Source organism: Saccostrea echinata, unplaced genomic scaffold (assembly GCF_033153115.1).
Source record: "Saccostrea echinata isolate AGI-Se365-2 ecotype Australia unplaced genomic scaffold, CSIRO_AGI_Sech_v1 ptg000033l, whole genome shotgun sequence".
Taxonomy (NCBI): Eukaryota; Metazoa; Mollusca; class Bivalvia; order Ostreida; family Ostreidae; genus Saccostrea; species Saccostrea echinata.
In genome coordinates, this window is record NW_026889782.1 from 37,386,279 (window position 1) to 37,409,733 (window position 23,455).

The 23,455-nt window shown below is 32.6% G+C and overlaps 1 protein-coding gene across 1 annotated transcript; it reads right to left on the bottom strand.

Moving 5' to 3' along the window:
* Window positions 1-2,453: 2,453 nt before the first annotated feature.
* On the bottom strand, window positions 2,454-6,781 carry LOC133198522 (uncharacterized). Its single transcript, XM_061334605.1, has 6 exons — window positions 6,742-6,781; window positions 4,221-4,436; window positions 3,850-3,953; window positions 3,030-3,177; window positions 2,771-2,908; window positions 2,454-2,458 (listed from the first exon to the last, which is right to left on the bottom strand). The coding sequence occupies exons 1-6, from the start codon at window positions 6,779-6,781 to the stop codon at window positions 2,454-2,456; spliced, it is 651 nt and encodes a 216-aa protein (XP_061190589.1).
* Between the last annotated feature and the right edge of the window lie 16,674 nt (window positions 6,782-23,455).

Consider the following 23,455-nt stretch of genomic DNA (forward strand, 5'->3'; position numbering starts at 1 on the left):
AGAAATCAGCATACATTATCAGGAGTGTATAACATAATTATATAAATTGTTTGAAATTATTTTGTTTTTTAAATAAAATTAATAACAATATAATTTTAGATGGTACTTCCTATAAATTTCAATCAGAGGTGGTGTTCAGCATTATTAAGCATCATAAAATGGCAGAGAAGTCCTTCAATTATAAGAAACTCTTAAATTATTCTGGGGAAAAAAATTAAAGTTCAAAACTACGTTGTTTATGTCCTTAATTGTGGTAAAACATTGCCAACTTTACATGAGATTTTAATTCATATCTTAATAAGTCTACATTAAAGGGTGTCTCGCAGGCACACTTAAAAGATAAAGAGGACATGTCAATGAAGCATGGTAGAAATAGTATGTAGTAAGGCTTCCTAACCTACCTGTAACATTTTTTGGGTAATTTCTGATGTTATTAGAGTACTGCGCAATTTGTAAACCTTGTGGTTTGGAGTGTGATTTTACTGATGTTTATATAAAAATAATAAATTTTGCAAATGTGTAACTTAGTATTAATGCACATTACTGTTAATTTGTATTTCCTTAGTCACTACTTTATGCCAATTAATGTACATTAACATCTGTATCTCAACTAAAGTATACCAATAATTGCTCAACAACTATCGTACAACTACTGTATATCAAGTATCTTAACAACATGCATCCGTAACATACATAAAGCAATTGAATGGAACATATTTAACTATATGCAGGACTGAATACTATCTACAAGTTTTTTGCAATATTCCAGCTCGATATCGAAAAGTTTTTACTTCAAAAGAAAATGCTACATCTATAAAAACTGTATTCACCCAACCACGAATGACCAGGACGAGCTCTAGCTCTGGAATTTCTAGGAGTCCGTGTTTTATTCCCTGTTCACAGATTTGCTATTTTGTATTTTTATTTTGAGATCGATCACTGTAGCTTCACCTTCTAGGCACCTGATCCCACCTCTAGAATTTTCGGGGGACCTTGTCTGTATTGTTCGTAGATCTGTTATAGATCAATCACTGTTCGTTATCTTCACCATTTTTCATTTTTCAGGTAAGACTACGATAAAATAAGATATTAGAATTTAACATTCGAAGTAAAAAATACTTTGATTTACTATCTTAAAATCTAGCTAATTATAGTTTACTATAGTATTTGTGTTAAAGAATATTAAGGAAATGTAAATTAATTAGGGAATGACTTTTTTTACAAAGATTGATCGAAAGTAAATGTTTGTTTTGTTTGTATGTTGTTTAACGTCCCTCTCGAGAATTTTTCACTCACATGGAGACGCCACCACTTGCCGGTGGAGAGCTGCAAATTTTGTCCTATACTCGGTACTTACGGCCATTGAGCAGTGAGGGATCTTTTTCGTGCCAGCACCTACTGCGACACGGGACCTCGGTTTATACAGTCTCATCCGAAGGACCGGTCTCCACGTTACACAGTGAGATTCGAACCCGCGACGTAAGGATTAACTCCTTACATCGCGACTCTAGAGCAGACGCTCTAACCACTGCGCCACGCGGGCGACACGAAAGTAAATGCGTATGGCATAAAGCGATAGATCTTTTTTTTTTTTTTTTTTTTTTGCTATTTTGAGCATTTACTAGGTTTTCTAAAAGAGATAAATGTATAATAACACAGAGAACCACTAGTTTACAGGAGATTCATATATGGATTATAATTTGTGCCTTTCTTTCCGAAAAACAGAACGTTTGCATCATTGTTGTAAAGTGTTTTGCAAATTGCATTGCACTGAATGATAAAAGTGATATGTTTCCTTTTCATCGATTTTGATCTGAGAAGTTGAAGTAAGAAGGGTATGAATATCTTCTTTAGCCCCGACAAAATCCTGACTTGAACCTAACAGAAAATATATTGTTTGATAATATTGCACAGCACATTCTTTTGTCAAAGATTCTAGAGACAAATTGGTGCGTCAACTTCAAAACATCGTGAACAGTTTATAGTCTGTAGTGACTATTGACAATGATAGCAATGTTGCAAAAATGATATCAAAAAATTTTTAATTCAAAAGAAAATACTTAAGTACTGAGTATTCCAAAACGATATCTAAGCGATTTTGATTAAAGAGAAAATACAAGTATAAAACAAGATATCTAGTTGAATTTCTGGAATAGATATGCTTAAAATATACACTTGCCGTTAAATATCAGTTGAGTACTCCTTATTATTCCAAGACAGGGAAATTCAGTAAAGTCATACGAAAAATTTCTCCTTTCGTCAGGAAGACTGGCATTATGTTCAACACACGATTTCCAAGCCTTGATCCATTCAGTCGAAGTAGTATTACGATACTTCATGACAATTGTATTTTTTCTAATACCTGTTAATAATGATTATTAGATAAAAAGAAAATAAATAAAAACAGGGATCATGCAAAATATTTATAAAACACTAAAATATAGTAGATTACTTTACTCTGATAAAAAAAACAAAAACAAAATGTGAAGAAAGCTTTATTTAGCACGTGATAAGTTCAAGGAAGCAATTTACAGCTGAATTTCATACGAAACTAGCAGATTTTTTTTAAATCAGAAAAAGTTTAAATCGAAGCACTATAGACCTACTCCATTATTTATTTATGCACATGAGAACTGAACTGTAATAATGGTCTTCATCCACAAGACTATAGAAATACTCGAAGAAAACACCTCATCATTAAAATTGTATCAAGAATTCTATGAAAAATCAGCATCCCTATATATATATATATTGACAGATAAAAACTTACTTTGTAAACACAGAGTTGTGCAGGTTGAAGTGTTTTGGCAGGCAATTCTTTGATAAGGCAGTTCAACATCAGCTAGATATAAAGCATTGCATTGTTCCTCATGGGGTGGTTTAAACCCCGAAAAAGTTTTGTAAGTCACTGAAATTTATCAATTATAAATGATTTTATTCCCTCTATATGTAATTTGTTACGTCTTTTGTGAATATGTTATTAAAACTCATATTGCAGGCGTTAATTTAATGATACATAAGAGCATAACCTTCTATGACTTTGTACAGTGATATTGCCTCTGTTCCGCCACATGAAGTCTCAATCACATCAGTACATCGCCAACCACACAGTGATTCTGGGAGCTGCGTTTTCTCAAATTCTTTTATATTTTCTGGTATTAGGTAACAAGAAGTTTTCTGTCATATGATAAGACACATGGTAATAATTCTAATGTATAATTTTTTTTATATAAATGAATTAGTAGTCCTGGCAAAATGACATGACTTTCTAGAGATGTTTTCAATAAAGAAAGAGCATTCAATTAAAGAAATCAGAGATATGAAATAATCTAAAATTTATACCTCTTTTGGGAACGTGAAAAATAAATCACTGTTAGAAAGAACCTAACCATATATTGTTTAAAAATATAAACCAAAACAAATTAGATTGAAACATTTTGCATTTAAAAATTTATAGAAGAAATTTAAAATACATTTGAAATAGTTTTGTAGCCTAAAAATTATTTCGGTACAATGTTGCAAAAATATGAAACGCATATTGCTGAAAAAAATCTTTTGCATGAATTTCAAACATGTCATCTGCTAATCTGTTAATTGCCAATTTTTTGCGGTGAGAATATCTTTTAAAAATCGTTATTGTAACACCATTATTCAGAACAATAAACAACTGATTTGAACAAAGCAAGATCTAGACTTCATGTTATATCAATAACAGAGGTTGTTATAGATGTCTGATCCTAATTTTGACTGAGTCTTCCTGAGTATTATTAGAGTCTCTATTGAATGTCTTATTTAAAAAAGAAACATGAAATCGAGACAACTAAATCATGTTTTACATAATGCACGTACATGTATTCCAATATATGAACTCATCATGCTGTCCAGTGAATCAAAAACAAGATTGCAGTTGTGGTGTAGTTGACCATTGTGTGTCAGGTTTATATGATGACATCCTGTTAAAAAGTAAACTACTTAATTTAAGAAATTAATTTAATAAATTTTTGCAATATCTGAATTCTGAGTAGGAGAGATAGCTTTTTGTCGTCATAAAATGATTTAATTTCGTCTTGGAAAAAATCTTTAAAGTGGCGTTATTATATTATATGATTATATCAAAACTATACTGCCCGAGCCTACTGTCTCCCATCTTTCTTTCATATATGAATTCTTCTGGCATGGTTTTTATTTTGTAAGTGATAAAGAGAGAAAGGATTGCATACCCCTGATTGAAAGCCATTGACGATGTCCTATTAAAACATATCTGTCTTCATCAGTAAACGTCCATACGGTTTCTTTGGACTGCATGATATAACTAATATCGTGCTCTGTTGTCTTGGTGTCTGGCGTCTTGAAGCCATAGAAAGAACACTTCTTATCTGCCTCCTCCCTTGGCACTGCGTAGTCAATGAACACAAGAGAAGAATTGGTAGTTTCATCTGTAAAAATATCAATCAGCAAAATTAGAAACATTATCAGTTTTACCAATGAACTTAATGAGGAATTAAAAAATCGAAACATGCTGTCCGTCACTAAACTTTGATCTGTAAAAATTCAAAAATTACAAGGGAAATTTGATTAAGTTTGGATGTTTTATATGCATAAATTGAATGAAGGCAAAAACAGATCAAAGGTTTATCAGTTATATGTGTTTATATTGTTAATATATATATATATATATATATATATATATATATATATATATATATATATATATATATATATATATATATATATATATATATATATATGAAGCACAAAAAACTAACAACACTGTATATCCTAAGTGTCGGGATCTACTAAGTAGATAGAAGGTCACGGATGAAAATTGATATAAAGCATTAAAAATGATCAACTACACGAACAGTCAAAATTGTCAAAATTTTCGGGACGACCTGTCCCTTGCACAGGACAAAAAATAAGTTAAGAACTCATAAAAACAAAGGAAATAGAGAAACAAAAACAACTAGCACTACTACTAAACTACGAAACACGAAACATTTACAGTGTTACATGTTTAATTTGAAGTTTATAAACAGTTGTGAAGAAAGAAATCCGGAGCGCAATGAAATGCGTCCGGTCTATCGGGTGTACTCTGGTGAAGTGCGATTTACATAATTGAACCAATGAATTATCGCTAATTAATTACGACTATGTAGTAAATCGTACACTGTTTTATTCTCTCAAAATAGCATAACTATACATGATAAATAGAAACTAAAGAAAGATAATATGGAACGGCAATTTTAAAATATGATTTTGGATATATTATAAATTTGGAAATGTTTTAGAACTGTTAATCGGATAAAAGAAATAAAGAAAAATGTAAGCTATAAATATTTGCGTGGGTTGTTCCAGAATTGCTAATGGGAATTAACAGTAAAGTTTACACTATATAGAGAGAATGAACTTGTTTGTTAAAATCCGGGATTGGGTCTAGTTCACTTTCATCCTGGTGAAGTCATTTAGTTTGTTAATACCATTAGGGCGGAATGATTTCAGCTTGTGCATCCAGAACGTTTCCTTGCCTTTTCTCTGAGCGTCTGTCCAACTTGGATTATGGTCAATAACCATACTGTCATGTCCTCCCATTTGTGACCTTCAAGGTTGAAATGTTCCCCAACGGGTTCATTGAGTTTTATGGTCCTAATGCTCGAACGGTGATTATTGACTCTCCTGCAGAAGTCTCCTGTTTCACCAACATACTGTTTGGAGCAAAATTTGCAACTGATGAGATAAATGCAGTTGTCTGTTTGACAGGACAAATTCACTAGTATTTTGTAGCTGTGGTCTGTAACGGGGCTGTTAAAGCTGTCTGTGTCAGAGCTGTGCTTACAGAGAAGACATCTTCTGTCAGAGCAAGTTTTTAAGCCCCCGTTAGGTAATGGATTGTCAAATCTTGTTCTTACTACCATGTCCTTTAGGTTCCTCGGGCGTCTGTATGCAGCCAATGGGGGCACTTCACCAGAGTACACCCGATAGACCGGACGCATTTCATAGCGCTCCGGATTTCTTTCTTTCTTTACAACTGTTTATAAACTTCAAATTAAACCTGTAACACTGTAAATATTTAGTGTTTTGTAGTTTAGTAGTAGTGCTAGTTGTTTTTGTTTCTCTGTTTCCTTTGTTTTTATGACTTCTTAACTTTTTTCTTTGTCCTGAGCAAGGGGCAGGTCGTCCCGAAAATTTGACAGTTTTTATTGTTCGTGTCGTATATATACATAATGCATTTACTTGTAACAAATTAAATAACACAAGCGAAATCACAATATTGATTGTTAATCTGTTAACATGTTCAGTGTACACAAGCAAAATCCAAATAAAGACATTTTTTACTTTGAACAATTTTTTTTTTTCGATGAATTTTTCCGCAGAGTTCAAAAGAGAGTTCGATGATTTCCCAATTAGATATCATAAATGTAGATTGAAACAAAAATATCAACATTTTAGTTTTTTCACTAAGTTTGCAATAAAAACAGGAGATATCGTTAGAAATTCGATTAATCCTGTGATTGTCGTGACATTTGTTTTTTACTACCAAAAAATGTGAAGAAAACGATCAGTTATCATACTCAAATGTCAAAACAAACGATACAAATTTGAGCAGAGGAAACATGGAAATCAGAAAATATCAGAATTTGGATTAGGAGCCAAGAGGAGTAAACACCCCCTGCCCATAATAGGAAATGTGGATATATGGTTCATTTTTATCTTAGATACTCAGTAATTAAGCTTAGCACTTACTTGTTAGGTAAAGGTTTCTTCTAACCACCTCAGACCCCATGGATACCAGGCATGTGTAAATTCCTTTGTCTCTTTGAGTTACCTCTACAATTAAAATGTATTTTTTGGATGTAAATACTAGATACTGTCATTGTAGTTAAGGAAGCCCGCTCCTCAGCCAGGGACAATAACTCTTAAAATGATTGATAAATTCAATTATTCTCAAAATTCAGCTTGATTTGTTTTTGACAACAATCTTTATTCCATGCATTTTTAATATGTCAATGTTCTTTGAAATATTAGAAACGATCTTGTAAAAAGTGGTCAATAACACTCCATAAAAATACAAAACATATATTTCTTTAGAGAAATCGAGTTTCATTAATCTTGCCTTAGTCACCGATGTTTATCAGCAAGAAATGAAATTGGAAGTGATTTGAAATATTTGCAATGATATCACAAGCTTTTTTATACTGTATTTTATATAACAATTAAAGTTAATAGAATAACTTAAATACAGCATAAGCATAAAAAACATGCATTTTTTCCGAATGCCTGGATACCTATAGTTATTTTTTATCCTAAAATATAATTGCTGATCAATTGTCAGTTAGAAAAAGCATAATTGGGGCTTTATTTACCTTTCCAGAAAAAATATATTTAAGATTTAATATTTTCCCCTATATAATGATATTTGATAATTTTCCCTATTTGTTCTTATTCACGAAGCTTGATTTATAACTTTCGTATGGATCTTTCAAGATTTTAGTATGATGTCATTTTTTATGTTAGAAATCATTTTGATGATGACGTTTGATTACGTATCACTATGTCTTACTCAATACTTTTGAATTAAAGTTCCATGCATTATAGACCAACATGAAAGGACCATTTTTGCATGAAATTAAAAAAAAATCACCCATTATGTGATGTTTTAAACACCGCATGAACAAAAGTTAATAAATATTGCCAATCTTCATCCTCTTACTTACCTTTAATAACAATAGTTAGGTTTATGGCATTCTGAAATGCACTATTGACGGATGTTCTATTCCATTCCTCTAAATGTATGTCGTATTTTGGTTGAAAAGATCTTTCTCGAAATTGACCAAGAATTACAACCCTGTTATTGTTTTGAAATATCCAATCGACGGAAGCATTTGAGGAATAAAGGGAGTGTAGAGCAGGTATTCCATACACAATGCATCTGATGATAAAGTTTTCTCCCTCTGTTACTTGTGTTATATTTGTCACTACTTCAACTGAAATGAGAAAAAAAATTAAAACATACCTATATATATTACATCAATCATTGGAAGACTACAATTGTACAGTCGACAACTTGACTTTCAAAATTTTTATGAAATGACTGTAATTACATTTAATTTCTTTTAAAACGTACAAAATGGAAGATTTGTAATGATGATAAGGGAGAAAGGAAAGGAAAGAAAAGAGAAATTCAAACAAGTTGATATATATTGAAATGCAAAAAAAAAAAATCCACAGTGCTCGGTAAATTTCAGATATTTAAAAAAAAAATCGAAAACCTTTAGTAAAGCTTCTACGCTTTCATTTCAAATCTTCGGAAGCTTTACAACAAGTAACATAGCAACATCACGTCATAATAAGCTGAACATTATACACTAACGTCTATTGTGACGTCATAGTTAAACATTGCGGGAAAATGTAGAATGAAGATAACATGTACAATTTTGATAACGATTATGCTAAATTGTTAAGTTTAGGTTTGAGAATATGTACAAAATGTTTTTCTTTTCACGTCTCTGCATGTCACTTTCACCTGAAAGTTTGTAGAAAGAAAATATAATGAATTGTTTATTTCCACAAAAATCCAAATGTTCACTCAGAGGGATTTGCCGATCTTCCGGGGAGTTGATATGTTGTCTGTGCGCACTTTAAAAATTGCAATACAACGATGAATATCAGTATTACATAAGTATTGAAAATTATACTGGAGTATTTTGTACAGCCTAAGTGTTGCTTTTTTATGCAATTAAGTGTTTAATCGTACATTCCGGAAACATTTAAATAAGTAGATGTATTAAATGCATGTACTTGAAATAAACAACATGGAAGATGCTTAAAATGTAGAGGAGAAGACACAGCATGAAGACAGACTGTACGGATTAAACACTAATGCACGAATTTCTAAATCTTTCTGCCAATAAGCATTACTTAAATGAGAATAAATCTCAAAAGAGTAAACGGAGGCAACATAATGAAAGAAAAGATATTTCAGAAATATGCTTTATTAAAATATTTTTCATTATTCCCTTTGGGTTGTAAAAAAAATACGCAGTGTTGAATAAAATAATATAAAGTCCATTTTTAGACTAAGATGTCAAGAAGTCGCACAATAACATATGCATAATGTATGCTTAAAATTCCAGATAACAGTTAATCAAACACTAATACAAAAAGCTTACTTGTAAAACTACCCGCTGGTGTGATGATAGGTAGCAAATAAGACAATACACATAAACACAGTTTCATTTTTCCAAAATGAAGTATTGTAATCTCCTATACACGGAAAATACAGTGGGTGTTTAAAAGAAATTGGTTCTTGTTCCTTTCTCTGAAATGTGTATCTTCCATAGAAAAAACCTACGCCTTAAGTCGTGTGTCCCTGTTCCCTGATTCATTCTATAGGCTCCTTGTTATCTATATTTATTTTAAGCTTCTTTATATCAAAATATATTCGACATTTGATGTCATGTTAGTCTTTGTGTCATGAAAGAGACAACTGCATCTTGTTGGTATTGTTCCACCATTACAAAGGAAATAGATTCATTACTGCAAATATGTTAACAATAAAAAAGAAATGCAAATCTATGAAAACTATACGATAACGTCGTTTATAAGAAATAGAATGATACCTAGATTTTAAAATAACTTGAAGTATTTTTTATTCAATGCATAAATTGTTTTATAGTAAGTAAACTTACACGTAACTAATTTGTACTCGATAAGTGGGCATTGTAAGTGGTTTTTATAAGGATGTATATAATCAACATTGAATTATTATTTTCCTACATCTATGTTAACTATCAATCTTACACTATTTTTCGTATATATTGAGGACAATCAGATAGATTTTTTTCGCTGAAATACACTGTTATTGTTTAGTTAATTAATAAGTAATACTATATATTCTCGTCATCAGAGTACTTTATTTGATCCTCTATTTTTATCGTCAACAGGATAGTAAAACAGGAATCCTCTCTCCTAGCGTGTGTGTAAAATAAATAAAACGAAAATTAGCCTATTCATTTGCAAAAAAAAGTCTCCCATGATAAAAAATAATAAATTTTCATTAGAGCATTACATACATGTTAAAGTTGTGTGTCTTTGCAAGCAGAGTGTGGTAGATATTCTTTCAAAATAAGCAAATCTTCAATTGCATTTTAATAACATCTAACAAGCAATTTGCCAATGGGCTTAAATGCGAAACGTGGTAATCTTTACGCTGTTTATCCCCTAACTCCCCCATTGAGATTAGTGACATCAATATGACTAATTGTTGCCATGTTGCTCATTGGATATTTATCAAAAAAGTTTGATTTGAGTTTCTTTTCTAAAAAAAAAACATTGACCCTGATTGTGGCCACACTAGCCCTGTAAAATTTATATAGCTGCTATTTAAGAAAACTTTTTTTTAAATTATTTTCAAATCAGATTATACTGCCATATGAAGCTTTGGCTACAAACGTACAGAACCCTTTTCTTGTAGTGTGGACATTGAACAATCTTGATTTTTCACAAAACGAAGATGAGTGTTAACAAATACGACTATTTGTCATCCTTTTATTCATTCAGAGGAGCCCCTGTGGTGCAGTGGTTAGAGCGTTTGCTCTAGAGTCGTGAAGTAAATAGTTACTTCTTAGGTCGTGGGATCGAATCCTACTGCGGGACGTGGAGACCGGTTCTTCAGATGAGATCGTATAAAACGAGGTCCCGTGTCAGATTAAGTGCTGGCACGGAAAAGATCCCTCACTTCTCAATGGCCTTAAGTAGTGCAGAATATAGGTCTAAATTTACAGATCTCCACCAGCAAGTGGTGGCGTCTCATAATCAGTGAAATATTCTCAAGAGGGACGTTAAACTACAAACAAACAATCTATTCATCAAATATTTAAAATAAAAACCATTTTACAGAATTGAGTCATTGGTTCTCAAACGATATGTTTACTCTGCCGCAATTTTACAAATACAGTAAAACACGCTTATATCCGTTATTCTTCTATTGAAATTATATTGAAAAAGATGAACAATTCCATACTGGTTGATACAGCGCCCAGTATAAGAACAGGTGTCAATCTGCAGAGTTTACAAGGGGTACATGCTCTGTCAGAACGGTCGGTGCTCCTCGGATTCTTCTTAGGGAAATTCACAAATTACCTTTTATACAATCTGCTGTTTTGGTATTAAAAAACCCAAACATTTACTAAAAATAAAGATTGTAAGGTTTCAATCAGAGACTTTTTGACAATATGTTCGGACCTTATATGTTCCATTTCCAAATGTTTTACCTGTTTATTTTAATAACAAATACTTCGTTAAATAGCAACCGTACGGGGAAAATTTTTTATACTTGTACTAGTGTAAATTTAAAAGGTTCACTCAACAAGGGAATGTCGAGGCATAGATTTGAAATGTATTGGGGGGGGTCAACATCTTTATGAACATTTCAATTCGCCTGACCACTCTATTCTTTCAATGAGAGTTAGAGTTTCGGGAAAAAAATATATCACCAAGCTAGAAGCCCTACTTTGAGTACTCCATTCCGTAGACAATGAGAAGAATACTGGATCAAGAATTAGGCAAGACCTTTTTGTATGGTTGCAACGACCACATAAATAATGTATGGAATCTCTCTAGCCCACAGTGTACAAATGTGAATGTGATGGGACTTTTTAACAATTCACCTAGACGTGGGCATAGTCATGGACCTCGGTCGTACAGTAGACCAAATATATACGACGTCTCTTTTGATTCACGTTTGTCTTACGTCAATAAACAATTAGGCCTTCATCACATTCGCACCAAACTCTACTCGGTTCCCTTGAAATATTTGAATTGACTTTTTGAAGAAGCTAAAGTAAGGCTATACTTAGGTTCTTCAACTGCAGAATACAAAATAGTGTTTGTGATTATGGATGTTGCCCAGCACAGCCACCACGTGTGTCGGAAGATAATTCTGAATCAACCCATCGGTTCCTTAAACTTAAATTTTCCAGCAAAGGAATAGATGCTGTGAATATTAGCAAAATTCTTAATCGTAGAAAAGTTCAGTCTTGCATTCTACCATATTTCAAATTGAACTCTATACCCTCCATTTCCTACAGATATTGCCAAACTGTTACTTCCAAACCTTTCAATTATGAACAAACCTTGCAGTGTCTAGATATTGAACATCTAAAACAAAATCCTATTCAGTGTTCTTGCTCTTCTTTTTTCAACTACAGTCAAGCTGCACATGTCATTTCTGGTGATGTCAATATAGTTGAAAATGAAGACCCGAAGGCAAATATCTTAAAAGGTCCTAAATACAGGGAGACCATACCTTTCAATTGGCGAAGGAACTTTATTAAAAATTCTGTCAAATATTAGGCCAGACGGTGGGCTAAATATAAAAAGGAAGTTCTGAACACTTTGTCAGAATGGATTAAGAGTTTTAAAATATATTGAAAAATAGTATAAGAAATTATAAAGGCAATATGCGAACTATCTATCCTTCCGATTTCACTAAATCGGAGGCGATAAATGGCTTAAAAATACTACATGAACAATATGTTATGGTTCCAGCCGACAAAGCTTGTAACAATATCGTTTTTGTTTGTAAGGCTCATTAGCAATGCATTTTAGAAGAACTTGATCTTATTTCCACGTCTGGAAATCCAACTTATACTAACAGTACACTTTCTAAAGATTCTTCAAAATCACATTTCAGTCTTATTGTTTTAATTATTCCTGTTAACCAAGGTGAGTTAAATCTGCCCACTTATACTGGATTCCTAAATATGAAATCCTTACAAACAGAAATACATTGCCGGTTCCAGCAAGCTCTACCATCTTTAATCCTAACAAAAATATTAACTGCAGTAAAGGATAACTTAAAACATACTGTGCTACAGCATACTTACATACTTGTTTAAATCAGATGTGGATTCTCAAAAACTCCAAAGAACTTTCAGAAAATTTAAAATCGCCAAATTTTTTCAAAAGTCAATTACATCAAGACGTATGATTTTACTACACTTTTTGTAACCAATCCTCACGATAAATAAACTAGGCTTTTGATATTATAGAAAACAGCTTTCTCCAAAGAAATGGAAGTCGAAATTTTTTCGTAACTTGTGATTGGTCATCTACAAAATTTCTGAATTAAAAATCACTCTGATTCTACACATAAGTACTCTGAAGTTGACATTAAAAGGATGCTTGAGTTCCTCAATGACAACATTTTTGTAGTCTTCGGAGACCAAGTCTTCCAACAACATGTTGGAATCCAATGGACCCTAATTGTTCTTCTTTATTAGCCGACCTGTTTTTATATTCCTATGAAGCAGAATGTATTCAAAAACTTCTACATAAAAAGAAGAAAACACTTATTGTGTCCTTCAACTCGATATTCAGATGCATCGACGACGTATTATCAATTAATAATAGTTACTTCCATTCATATGTCGATTCGATATATCCCAGTGAACTTGAAATAAAAGACACAACTGAGTTTCATAGTTGGCTGTTTTACTGACTATAGACGCTAATGTCCAACTAACAACAACATCGTATAACAAACAAGATGACTTTAGCTTTTCCATCATCAACTTTACTTCTTTGAGTCGTAATATCCCATTATCACCTGCATGTGGTGTTTACATCTCCCAGCTCATTCGACTACGGAATGTTCCTTTTACTGGGTCTATGCATAGGGGTCACGATGGGCGTGATCGGTGAACAGGGATGCTTATTTCTCCTAGGCACTTGTTCCACCTCTGGAATTTCCAGGGGTCCGTGTTTTGTACCCTCTTTACATATTTGTCTAGCTTATAGGTTTCTTGAGATCGATCACTGTTTATCTTTTCCTTTCTCACTAACAGCACAAAATAGTTATTTATTTATTTTATCACTATTTGTTGCATGTATTCCTTCAAGAATATCGAGATATATTTTAGGTATGGCGGCTTTTATTTTACTGTATTCAGATATCCAACTTCTTTTATCAAGACGTTTTGTAAAGATGTGTGCATCAGCCTCTGAAGATTTACTATTGATCCCAAACATCACAAATGTTGTAGTGGCAATATTTAATGAAGGACTCTTTATGTGGATTTTTATTTTGAAATTGAACATATGTATTTCCAAAAAATTGATACTTTAAAATTTCATTTTCAGTCTCTGGTTGAACATTTTATTTGAATTCACTATAAGCTAAAAATGAACTTTTGCAGAAGAGAGTTTATTTAGATAAATATTCCTTTCTGTCTATTTTGTTTACTTTCTGCTCCCATATATAAGTCCAGATATTGTCATGATTTTTTTGCTATAAATTTTTAATATCTCTTATTTCAATTACATACTCAATGCATGAAATAGGAATTATCATGTTTATCAAAATTAATGTTTTTCCTTTAAATGTTATTTTTCTAGGTTTCCAAACATGACAAAAATTTCGAATTTTCTCCCCTTTTTCTATCCATATAGCTTTTAAGTCTATATGTTATCAATTGTTCACACTTTAAAAATCTGTTGTGTTCCACTGTATTTGATCAAATTCATGTTTTTGACCCTATGATTTCCCAATGTAAAACCCCATTGTTTTAGCAAAAATTAATTTTAGCCCCTGATGCTTTTTCGTTTATTTCTAAAACTTAGAAGGATTCCCCTATAGATTTTCATCCTTATTAACAGCTTTGTATAATCAACAACCATATTGATTTTGCATTCAATGTAGTACAAATGTATCTATTGTTAGGAACATGTATTCCTTTGATTTTTGAATTTTCTCTTATGGCACATGACACCCTTGGACACCCTTGTCTTGTTTGCCATGATATTATAAAGTATTTTGATATGAACTCATCTGTTTTAATACAAATTTTGTCAGTTTTAGCAACATTTTAATCAAGCTAAAGTATTTATTTTAAGAAATAAAATTCTTTGCGATAGAGTCTAGCCATTCCCATTCTAATCAATCTAAAGGTTTTTGTTGATCAAGAAATATTAATGCAGTTCTAAATCTTCAAAACCTTCTAAATAATAATAATAACTCGAATTAAATTATTGACATCACTGATTTCTCTTAACCCTAACAAAATATTTTTGATCTGGGTGGAAATTTAATTTAGTAAGTATTCAGTAAGTATTTTTGCTATTATTTTGTATTCTGTATTTAACATTGTTAAATGCCTCTAATCCTTTACGACTTTATGTTCTCCTCTTAATTACATATAAGAGATAACATACCCTTTATTTCTAACTCTCACATTAAAATTTGATTGAGATTATTTTTGATTACTTTATTTCATTTTTAATCAGATCCATATGAATTTGGTAAAAGATGGAAGTTATATTCTCTTTCCCTGGTAATTTATCTATTTTTAATTACATTATAGCCTTTTAGATTTCTTCCTCGGTGATATCAAGATCTTTTTCTTCTTTTCAAATTGATATTGGACTTCTTTTAACAATTTTGTTCCACTTTGTGGAGCGCACCCTTCTTTGTTTTTTTTTTTTTTGTTTTTTTTTTTTAGGTAGGTTAAGGCTTCCCGTAGAATATCAGAGTGCACTCAGTGCCTTCACATCTCTGAACTACCAAAATATGACGTCATAATGGAAAATGACGTCAAGTCACTGCAAACCTGAGGTGTTATGACGGGGAGAGTGTCATGAACTTTACACTTTAAAACTGCATATAAAATGCTAGATAGCTATTGCAAAATTCACGGGTAGTTAAAGGTTTTTTAAGGCTTATATGTCCGAATATTTTAAAAATACACCGCTTACCCACCCTTGATTGAAATTCAGCATGTTCTAAATATACTTTTGAAATGTACTCTGTTTTATATCCGTGGTTGGAGGTAGAATTTATTTTGTGTGTATAAAAGAGTCTGGCGCAGGTGATTAATGAGGATTAATCTGAGAATTTTTGTGGAAATCTGTAAGAAGAGGTTGTTCTCTGACTTAATCTTGCTTGGGAAAAATGTGTGTTGGCTTTGTTTTAATACAGATTACGATATTGTGTGGAAAATACCCTCAACTTTGTAGGTAAGTTGAATTTCTCATGAAACATTTTGTATCTAAGTAATACTATGACTTTTCCCAAGCACATTTCGGATACACAAGGATACGATGAGTTTATTTATATAACAAAATGTTAATAATTATTGTGTTAATCAGCTGCGCCGGAGCGATTTATATGAAACACTTCAAAAAATTATAAATGACCGTCATGTGATCAACAAAGTCATGTGATATCATAGCAAATATGTTAATATATAGCCGAGGAAACTCTCTATATAAATTCGAAGTACTTGAGTTCAATACTTATAAATTAAAACCAAAACCGACCTCGCAATGACGTATTATGTTTTGAGCGCATTTTAAAGCTTCGGGAAGCCTTAACATAGCTGCGTTCTTTTTTTTTTTTTTTTTTTTTTTTTTTTTTTTTTTTTTTTTGTAAAATTTCATTTGTTCTTTAATAACAGAATCATTATCTGCTCTGTATTGTCCATCCTAGCTTTTAATTCTAACCCCGTATATTTTTCCTCTCCATTTTTTTCTTTGAGTGAAAAATAAGAAGATTGTTCCTTACACGCAGAAAACCACTCGCACTTAAATATTAGAAAGCCAGCTTCTGCTTGTTCTTGATTTCGTACCATGAAATGGTTTTTACATTCATTGCCCATTCCCTGGACCTCGTTCATTCTGAAGATAAGGTAATGATCACTAAGTGCAACACGTGTGATTTTTGTATTTTTACCTTTTATGTATATTTTACTTACAAGAAAATAAGCAATTCTAGACTTTGAATTACATTTACGAAAAGTGTAACATTTCCTTCTATGTTTATATCTCGCCAAATATCCTTTAGATCTTAATCCCTTAGTGGTTTATAAAGACTTCTTTCCTAAGTACACATTACATCCAATGTTGGGCACAAGAATTCTTGAAGTCATGATTTGCTATATATATATGTAAGACATCAAGTCCGATGGTCACACAAAAGTGCGATGGTCCTACCAAAGTGCAATGGTCTGCGCATGGTTTAGTCTCGGTATGGACGCCAAAGTCCGATGGTCACGCCAAAATTCGATGGCTCGTTTCCTATGAGACGCGCTGCACTAAAGTGCGATGTTCTTATACGCCAGCGTTCGATGGTGCGCAAAATAATCAACGTTTATGACGTCACAATAATCTGACGTCAATCTTTGACGCCGTTATCTGGCATTCTGCCGGCTTATTGCTTGTACCTACTAGGTATATTTTGATTAGACCTCGCACACCATTCGACTGATTAGGTTTAGTCCTTGCACACTATTGGACTAATTAAGGGATAATTTCGCACCAAGCCGATAGGGTTTAGGGTTAGACCTTGCACACTGTTCAACTGATAAGAATTCGTCTCGCACCCACCCAAGATATCTCGGTTTTTGTTGTTACACACTTTTCGAGTGATTAGGGTTAGTCTCGCACCTATCCGAGAGATTAATGTAAGTCCTCGCAATTTAAAATCTTTTTTGTCTTTATTTGAAAACAATCGGATATTTTGGTGCAACATGGCAATTTAGCGTAGTAGTACTAAGATGTCATAAACGTTTATTTCGCACCATCGGGCTTTGGCGTGTCTATCCATCGGGGTTTGGCGCAGAGCATCGGACTATAGAGTGCCATTGCACTTTAGAGTTCTACATATATAGTTGCTTTTGTTTTAAGACCTTAATCTTTTGTCAACTCATCAATTGGAAAAGCTTGACTGAACTAGTGGTTCAGCTCAATCAAAAGGAAATATATTCATATTACCTTAAATATTTTTACTACTCTTTGATCAAGATTTTGAAAATGTTTAAAGAAATAAAGTGTCTACTGAGAAATATTTAAAACTTTAAACCTTGTATATGATATATAATGTTTTGAAGGTGCTGTGTCATGAGATGCATACATGTAAGTACAAAATCATTTTTTTTAATATGCATACTTCTTGAATTACAGATAAACAAAGAGAACTTCAAATACTTGTAAGTTGTTGCATGGATTATAAAAAAAAAATAATTGAGAAAAAAAATCAGGAAAACAAAACCAAGATAATGCTTGGTCGCTTTGCTTTAATTAATCTATAACTGAAATATCTTTAGCATATCCAAATTAATTAGTATATGTACAGTATGTTAAATGCACATATTTGCCTGAATTCGTTTTCCTTCTAGGATATGACTGTTTATTAGCGTAAAGTTCTACAATTTGTCTTGTAATTCAATGATCAGCTTTCAATCATCAAGGCTTTTTTCCGCTTCAGATTTAGAAATTTCATTCCATGAACTTGGGATATCTGGATTCTCTGCCCCGAAAGCATTGGCCAATTCATTGCCAAAAGTGCTCATTACCCATTTCCAATAAACTGACCCGGAGTTGTTAGACATGGACGTAATGAACCATGGATCTTTCATATATTCCATATATTGTAAACATGGATGATATATTTCTTTGTCTTTAATGCTACAGACACACCATTCTCCGCAAGAAATACCTCGTGAACTTTCAACTAAAAAATTACAAGTTCCAATGCTTATTTTTTGTGTTTCTTTGTTTCTCAATCCATGTATTCCAGCAGGACGATGTTGAATACATTGATGAGAGGAGTGAACATCCAGCGCAAATTTACAGGGTTCCCCACACCACAGACATGCATAAGAACATCCCCAAATACTGTTAAAATATGATTCAAACTCTGTTCGAAAAGTTTTTTGTCTTTTTTCATCTGAGGAAGAGGATTTGTTAAGCTCTTCAACAAAAGTATTTTTCAATGTAGTCATATAAGAAACAGGTATGCATATTTCGTTTTTAAATTTTGAAATATCAGAAGTCCATAATCTGTTCTTCTTCATTGTTTCTTCTAATGCATCCATCCATGTATCGTAATCGGGAAAATTATTTAAGGTTTCATTTATTTCAGAATTAACATTGGTGTTTTCTCTACAGGAAGATGAATTATAAAAGGCTATTACTTGATCTGAACTCCATTTAAATGCATACTCTCTTGGATCAATTATGTAATATTTGTATTTCTGGCTATCCCCAAGTTTTGCCAGGTCTTTTAAGATATGTCGAATTAAGGTAAATTTACGATTTTCCTGCGTGCAAAGTATTTTGCCAAAACCCTCAGCAATTTTTTCTCTTAAATTTTCCTCGTCTTTGCGATCTAATGAAACCCTAAGAAATGCAGCTATTCTCTCACCTCTATCTTTTGCTTTTTCTTTGTCAACTTCTTTTCTTCTTTTGTTGTCAATTTCCTCTTTTTCATTTATTTGTTTTTCTATTTCTGACAGTGGTTTGTCTTCCAATGATTTTGGTTTTGTCTCTTTTTGTCTTTTAAGTTCTTGATGCTGTCGCAAATAAGTATGGAACCACTCTTCAAATGTTTTGGAATATGTTAGAAATAGCTTGTCATCTTCGTCTTTCTTAATACTGTAAATAAAAGTTGCATTCATTCTACAAAAGACTTGATAGCAATGTTGTAAGCAAAACAATAGAATTTCTTTTTGAAGGTTATCAGAAACTTGACACTTCTGAAGTTCTGCAGAAATCCTATCCAGTGATTGAATTAAAATTCTTTCCTCGTAATTAGTGCTGCTCTTTTGATGATCTTCAAGGTTTTGGTTAAATTCATTCAACATGCAGTTTATTTCACTTGATTTGGCATACTTTTCCCCTTCTTCTGTAAAATGCTGAAACATTTCTGATGGAGGTATGGATACTCTAATTTGAAAGAAATCTCTATATTTTGGGAATTTCTCTGATACTATATCAAGTATTCTTTCCTCAATAAAACTATTCATTTTATTCTCCTCATCATGGTCCTCAAAAAAGGCTTTCGTTGATTCTTCCCAGAATGTTTGGAATTGACTTGAAGTATTAGAGTTCCAATTTTCTACCTGGACATTGTCTTTCGCCAATTGTTCAGCATATTCACACAATTTTTTGTCGAAAGAATCTTCTCTGAATTTCCTTAAGAAATGTGTTTTTACTTCTTCGTAGATGTGAATTTCTCTTTCTAAACATTTTTCTATTTCCATAACTTTTCTGGTAATAGTTTTTATAGCTTTGTCCTTTGGTATGAAATCCGAATTACGATTATCCTTAATAAACTTGGAAAGTTCTTCTTCCTCCTCTCCTCTCTTCTGTTCCAAAGACTCCTTAAAATGCTCTTTCAATGTAAGTTTTTCATTATTTTCTAAAATTCGCTGTTTCAATTCCTTCAACTTTTCTTCCTTATATTCATTTAAGTTAACCAACTGCTTGTCCAATTGACATTCCAATTCTTCATCAGCTACATTTTGTCTGAAATTGCGAAAGTTCCATTCTGTAGTCTGGGATGAAATGCAATTCCATAAGGATTGCATGTGTTGAAAAATATCCGACATATATGCATGCTTAAAACTCGATGCACAGTGCAAAATAGCGTCAGCAACTTTGACAACGCTTTTGCTATATTTGGAATTGACCATTAGTCCGTTAGACCAGAGGTCTGGAATGCAATGAATATCTTTTTCTGGTTTAAAATTGATAATCTGTGAAAACCTTTCAGTGTCTGGAATTTTGATAAAGTTTGCAGCAGTTGCCGTGGCTTCATCGAGGGTTTTGACAAAAAAATGCGATTCATCTTTTATTGTTTCCCTTGAATGAAGTGAAACATTCTGATGTACAAATATTGCAGTAAGGTCTTTTGACAAAAACGCCTCTTCTTTTCTGAGTTTAAGCAAGCCAAATATCACCATTTCTAGGATGTCTTTTAACTCTTTCGATGATTCCCCTTTTACATTTACTAGCGTTATATCAGCCAATCCCATTGATAAAAGAGCAGAGTTTATTATCGTGTTTGTACAGTTCATCATCTGAAATTAACGTGGATCGAAGTCCTTCAGTGTCTAATACAAACACGTAATCAAAACCAAATTTATCTACTGACACAGGCACTATCTGTGCATATATTCCCCAAGTACATCGTCCTGCACCTACTGGAAACTGCAACCCAAACATTGTATTCAATAAAGTCGATTTACCAGAACCCTGCACACCAATGACTGCAATGGAAACTATCTTCTTCTTTTCAATCAAAATTTGAGACTCTGCAAAAACTCTCTTTAGCCAGATTAAGGGAACGTTTTCTGCGTCTCCGTCCATTATCTCTAAAGGGTGTCCTAGTAGCAGAAGTTTTGCAGCCAAACATGGTAATTTGTTTATGATCAACTTTGTCTTCTGCCTTACATTTTTCTTTTCAGAGAAAGCTTCATAAATTTGGCCCATTTCCCTAAATAAATGCTCCAAACTTAGCAGAGGTTTTAATATTTTATTGTTAGGTCCATTTAATTTGCCTCTAGATAAGTCGTTCCTTGACTTTTCATTTAAAAGGAGAAATCGAGTTGAGCTTAAAAAGTATTGAATGAACGTTTCATTGTCATCATTTTCTAATAATTGATGTAAAAACTGAGCCATGAATACCATTTCTTTGTTACAAGTTTCGATCTGTCGATTTCTTATATCTTGCATTACTTTGAGTAATGCTTCTTTTTCATACAAAGACTTCCCTTGTGATTGTAAATATTCCTGTTGTAAGTGACTTAATTTCTGCCACAGATCTACACCTTGCAAGGGCACGACTGATATTTTACTGTTGTTTTTCAAAGAGCAGACTACATCATTGTTGAAGTGATCTTTCGATATTAGATTGCTATTTGTCATACTTTGAAGATCTACTCCATCTTGTACTGAGGATAGGGCATGCTCTAGGCGTGGCTTTACATATTTTGCAGCAACTTCAACAGGGGAATTGTCAACATCTCTTGAAAGTCTTATTAATTCACACAAAGGTGATTTGATATTACGGTCAATTTCTTGGACATTTTTCTTTATTGTTTCAATTTTCATATTTTTGGCATAAACAAATATAAAACATTTCTTCCTCTTTGCTGCTATCATGCCAAAAAGAGACTTTAACTTTCTGTTGTCTTCGGTCCGTTTTACTTGATCAATGATAAAAACAGTTATACTTGAAATATCAAGCAATATTTTTACTTCCTTTTCAAAGTTCGAGGCGTCTCCTCTAAGATTATATATGATTACTGTTTTTTCCATTTCTGGTCTAGTAGCGTTGCCTAATGTTTTGCTACTTTTGGGTCTATACCAAAACATTTCAACCATTCCCTCTGCTATTTGTCTTCGGTTTTTTCCTAATAAACACCCTTTGTGGAAAAAAGTTATGGTTCCTTCTGCAATAATGTTATTTATTATTTCGGACTTGGATATGCAATGGTTACATCCAACTCGCATGAATGCAATTGATTTGAATCGACCAGTGGCTACCGCGTAAGGACAATTGTCGTCAACGAATAAATCTTGTAACTGCCATATCGAGGCATAAATTTTATCGCTTTTAAGTCTATACAAAAATGGTTAGGACATTCCACACAACGCCATCTTTTTATATAGCAGCCCTTTCAGAAATGGATCACAGCATTGATATATTGCAAGGATCATGTCATTTGGATGAAGGTTCCATGTATTGATGATGTCTTTGCAATCACCATCTGAATCTTCATCTGTTTCATCATATTCGTTACTTTTAGTTGAAAGGTTTTCATCGCTTTCTTTTACAGTAGAATGAAACAATTGTATAAATTCAAAAAGAACATTTTCTCTGAAATCAGCGTCACAAGAAATTATTTTTCGAAGTACAACCCACGGTAATTCTTCAATTCTATAAGCTGTCGATGATACTAGTAGATCATTCCGTATTAGTAAGGCATCTCTTGTGCTTATTTTTCCTGGGAAATAATTGCTCAGCCCAAGGAGGTGTAGTATTTCTTTTAGGTTATTCTTAGGGGTAGATAAAGTCAATTTTTCAAAGTACTCCTAAGAAAAACATTCTGACATTATGGATTGTTGATCCAATAAATGTTTTATTTGATCAACCGCTTATGTTCAATTTTTGCCCATTAGGAAGTTATCGTCTTCTCTTTTCTGAAAAATGATTATCATAATTGTTATAGTGATTAGTGTTTACATGTACAACTTTATTTTGATATGGGACAGAAACTTAGTATTATTTTATATCTTTGTATCATTTTGTGTGCATTATAATAGCGTAAGGTTAGACATTTGTCGGAAATGAAACTGGTGAATTAAAAAGATAATGAGTTATAGCTAAAGTAGAACATTCAAAGGAGAGTCTGTATGTCATTTATGCAAACACTTTAGAAGTTGATCATGAGGTTGACCAGCATTTGTTTAAAATTGTATCACGAGGTCATTATTGCTTATCAAACTATACTCGGGTGTAACGAAGTAGCTAGTTGTACAAGTTTAGTGACTGTTTTACCATTTCATAAATTCAAACGGAAAGCAGACCATGGGGGTATTGGAAAGTTCGGCTTTTCATGTGTTCGCTTCCTCGAGAAGGACGTTAAACAACATATTTTTGCATATATATTTTTTT

Bases quoted from the DNA above. Each gene is read 5' to 3' on its own strand.
- LOC133198522 (XM_061334605.1), bottom strand. From the start codon at position 6,781: ATGGGGTCTGAGGTGGTTAGAAGAAACCTTTACCTAACAA. The intron at 3,954-4,220 runs GTATGCAATCCT...ACTTTTTAACAG, and splicing joins TCAATGGCTTTCAATCAGGG to GATGTCATCATATAAACCTG. The intron at 2,909-3,029 runs GTTATGCTCTTA...GATAAATTTCAG, and splicing joins ACTGTACAAAGTCATAGAAG to TGACTTACAAAACTTTTTCG.